The sequence below is a fragment of the Microtus ochrogaster genome, chromosome 1 (genome assembly GCF_000317375.1).
Source record: "Microtus ochrogaster isolate Prairie Vole_2 chromosome 1, MicOch1.0, whole genome shotgun sequence".
Classification (NCBI taxonomy): domain Eukaryota; kingdom Metazoa; phylum Chordata; class Mammalia; order Rodentia; family Cricetidae; genus Microtus; species Microtus ochrogaster.
The window spans coordinates 61,734,768-61,737,267 of record NC_022009.1 but is presented as its reverse complement, the minus strand read 5'-3'; the positions used below and the strand labels follow the sequence as shown (position 1 = coordinate 61,737,267).

General features: G+C 39.6%; 1 protein-coding gene across 1 annotated transcript in view; it reads right to left on the bottom strand.

Annotated features, from left to right (window-relative positions):
• Window positions 1-1,201: 1,201 nt before the first annotated feature.
• The window catches only part of Lrrc34 (leucine rich repeat containing 34), a 17,880-nt gene continuing 16,581 nt past the window's right edge, over window positions 1,202-2,500 (bottom strand). Inside the window, exon 6 of the mRNA XM_026778799.1 lies at window positions 1,202-1,275. Within this exon, the coding sequence (XP_026634600.1) occupies window position 1,275 (1 nt within the window). The 3' untranslated portion in view covers window positions 1,202-1,274. The remainder of the gene's footprint in view (window positions 1,276-2,500) is intronic.

Below are 2,500 nucleotides of genomic sequence, written 5' to 3'. Positions count from 1 at the left end.
CTAGGTGGCAGGAAATAGACTCAGGGTTGAAATCAATAAAAGAGAAACAAAACAAAAAACCAACACAAAGAATCAATGAGACAGAATTGGTTCTTTAAGAAAATCAGTAAGACTGACAAACCCTTGTTAAATTAATTAAAAGGTGTAGAGAGGAGATCCAAAGTAATAAAATTAGAGATGAAAAGATACTGATCCCAAGGAAATTTAGAAAATCATAAGGACACACTTGAAATATCTGTGCTCCAGGAAATTGGAAAATTTAAAAGAAGCAGATAAATTTCTTCATATGTACCATATACCAAAGTTAAATCAAGATCAGTTTAAACAGACCTATAGCCCCCAGTAAAATAGAAGCAGTAATTAAGTCTCCGAGCTGGACCTGGAGAGATAGATGGCTCAGCAGTTAAGAGCACTGGCTGCTCTTCTAGATGTTCTGAGTTCAATTCCCAGCACACACAAGGCAGCTCACAACCGTCTGTAACTGCAGTCCCACACACGGTAACCAGCGCCCTCTTCCAGTGTGCATACATGCAGATAAAACAACCTTATACACAAAATACATAAACCAATCTTTTTTTTTTTAATGTCCCCTAACAACAACACCAACAACAAAAAAGCCCAGGGCTTCATCACAGACTTTCAAGGAAGAATGAATGCCAATGCTCTGTCTCGCTAATAGAAGGGCCATTGTCTAATCCTTTTCTACAAGGACACATTTACCCATACCTAAACCACACAAAGACGCAACAAAGAGCACAAAGTCCACCCACCACGATCAAGTAGGCGCCATTCCAGAAACGCAGGGATGGTTCAGAGCAGGTAAGTAGTGTGAAGGACTTGGGGTTCACATGCAGAACACTAAGCGCTACACAGCTTCTACAGTGTCCTGTTCCTGTGTTGACACAGGAGGAAATTTGCTACATCAAACAGGTGTAGTTTCTGTTCTTATTTGGAGGAACTGGAAACTGTGACTCAGTGATCCTTAATACCTGTACAAAGCATCTGCTATCTTTCCGAGCAGCGACTTTGTTAGGGTTTAAGTTAAAAATTGCCCAAAGGATACTGTGACACCGTTCTTTGCATCCACATATAAAAGGAAGTTGGAGGTATTGGAGAGCCCAACAAAAGTCTGAATTGAAAACGCTTACCACACATGTAGCCTCATCGAATTTATTCCCCCAAATGTAGATATGAGATAATACGAGGTTTGTTTTCATCGACTGGGAAAGTGCAACGAGCCCTTCGCCTTCTATCTTGTTGCTCACTACAGACAATCTGTAGAAAGAAAATAAGCATGGAATTCTGAAATCCCACAAACAATCTTAAGTCAGCATCAGCACTTCTTAAATCCATCTTATTAACAGGTTTTAATGTGGTCATCCAAATATTGGCTGTTTAGTCCTTTAATCTAGGGAACCCATTTTCTATTAAATGTGTCATGGACCCATGAATGGTTCCAACATTTTGAAATTAGCCTGACCCCCCCCCCTTCATTAAGATTTATTTATGCATTTGGGTGCTTTGTATGTATGGCTGTACACCAGAAGAGGGCACCAGATCTCACAGATGGTTGTGAGTCACCCTGTTGCTGGGAACTGAACTCTGGACTTTAAGCACTAAGTCATCTCTTCAACCCCTATTTGGTAAATGTCTGACTAAATTAATACATTACATATGTAAGTATTTGTTAAATACTTATGAATTTTTTGTTAGAATTCAGGATTAATAAGGGTTTTCGGGGCTGGAGAGATGGCTTAGCTCGGAGCATCTGCTGCTCGTGAAAGGACCAAGGCTCTGTTCCCAGCATCTGCCTCGGGCAGCTCGCAGCAGGTTTAACTTCAGGTCCAGGGCTGTGATTCCCTCTTGGGCCTCTATGTACACATTCGGTGCATGTGAGAACACATATGCATAAATAAAAGGAGAAATAAAGATTTTTTCTCATGAGTTTGAATATACAATTACCCTATTAGATTCACCCAATTTTTAGAATATACTACTTAGAATTTTTACTTATTTTGATTAAATATAAAAGCCATACTAACGCTTTAAGACTCCTGTTGTGGGAAGTTAGAGTTTCACTGAGGTACTTTGCACCTGCGTTTTCTATTCTGTTAAAAGAAAGATCTATTACTTCCAGGGTAGTATTGCTTTTCAGTACCTCGGCCAAATACACCATTCCATCGCGAGTTATTTTATTGCTGGGGAAGGAAGCATATTTAGCAGTATTTTAAAAACACAAAGGAGTATTCTTATATTCATAAAATACTTGAGACCATATAGTAAGTTTTTTATTTTCTGTTTGCTGAACTTCGAAAAATAAAAATTCCCCATGAGGGGCCAGAGAAATGGCTCAAAGGTTAAGAGCACTGACTGCTCATTCAGAGGTCCTGAGTTCAATTCCCTGAAACCATATGGTGGCTCACAGCCATCTATAATGAGATCTGGCGCCCTCTTCTGGCTTGCAGCCATGCACACAGACCACTGTATCTATAAATAAATA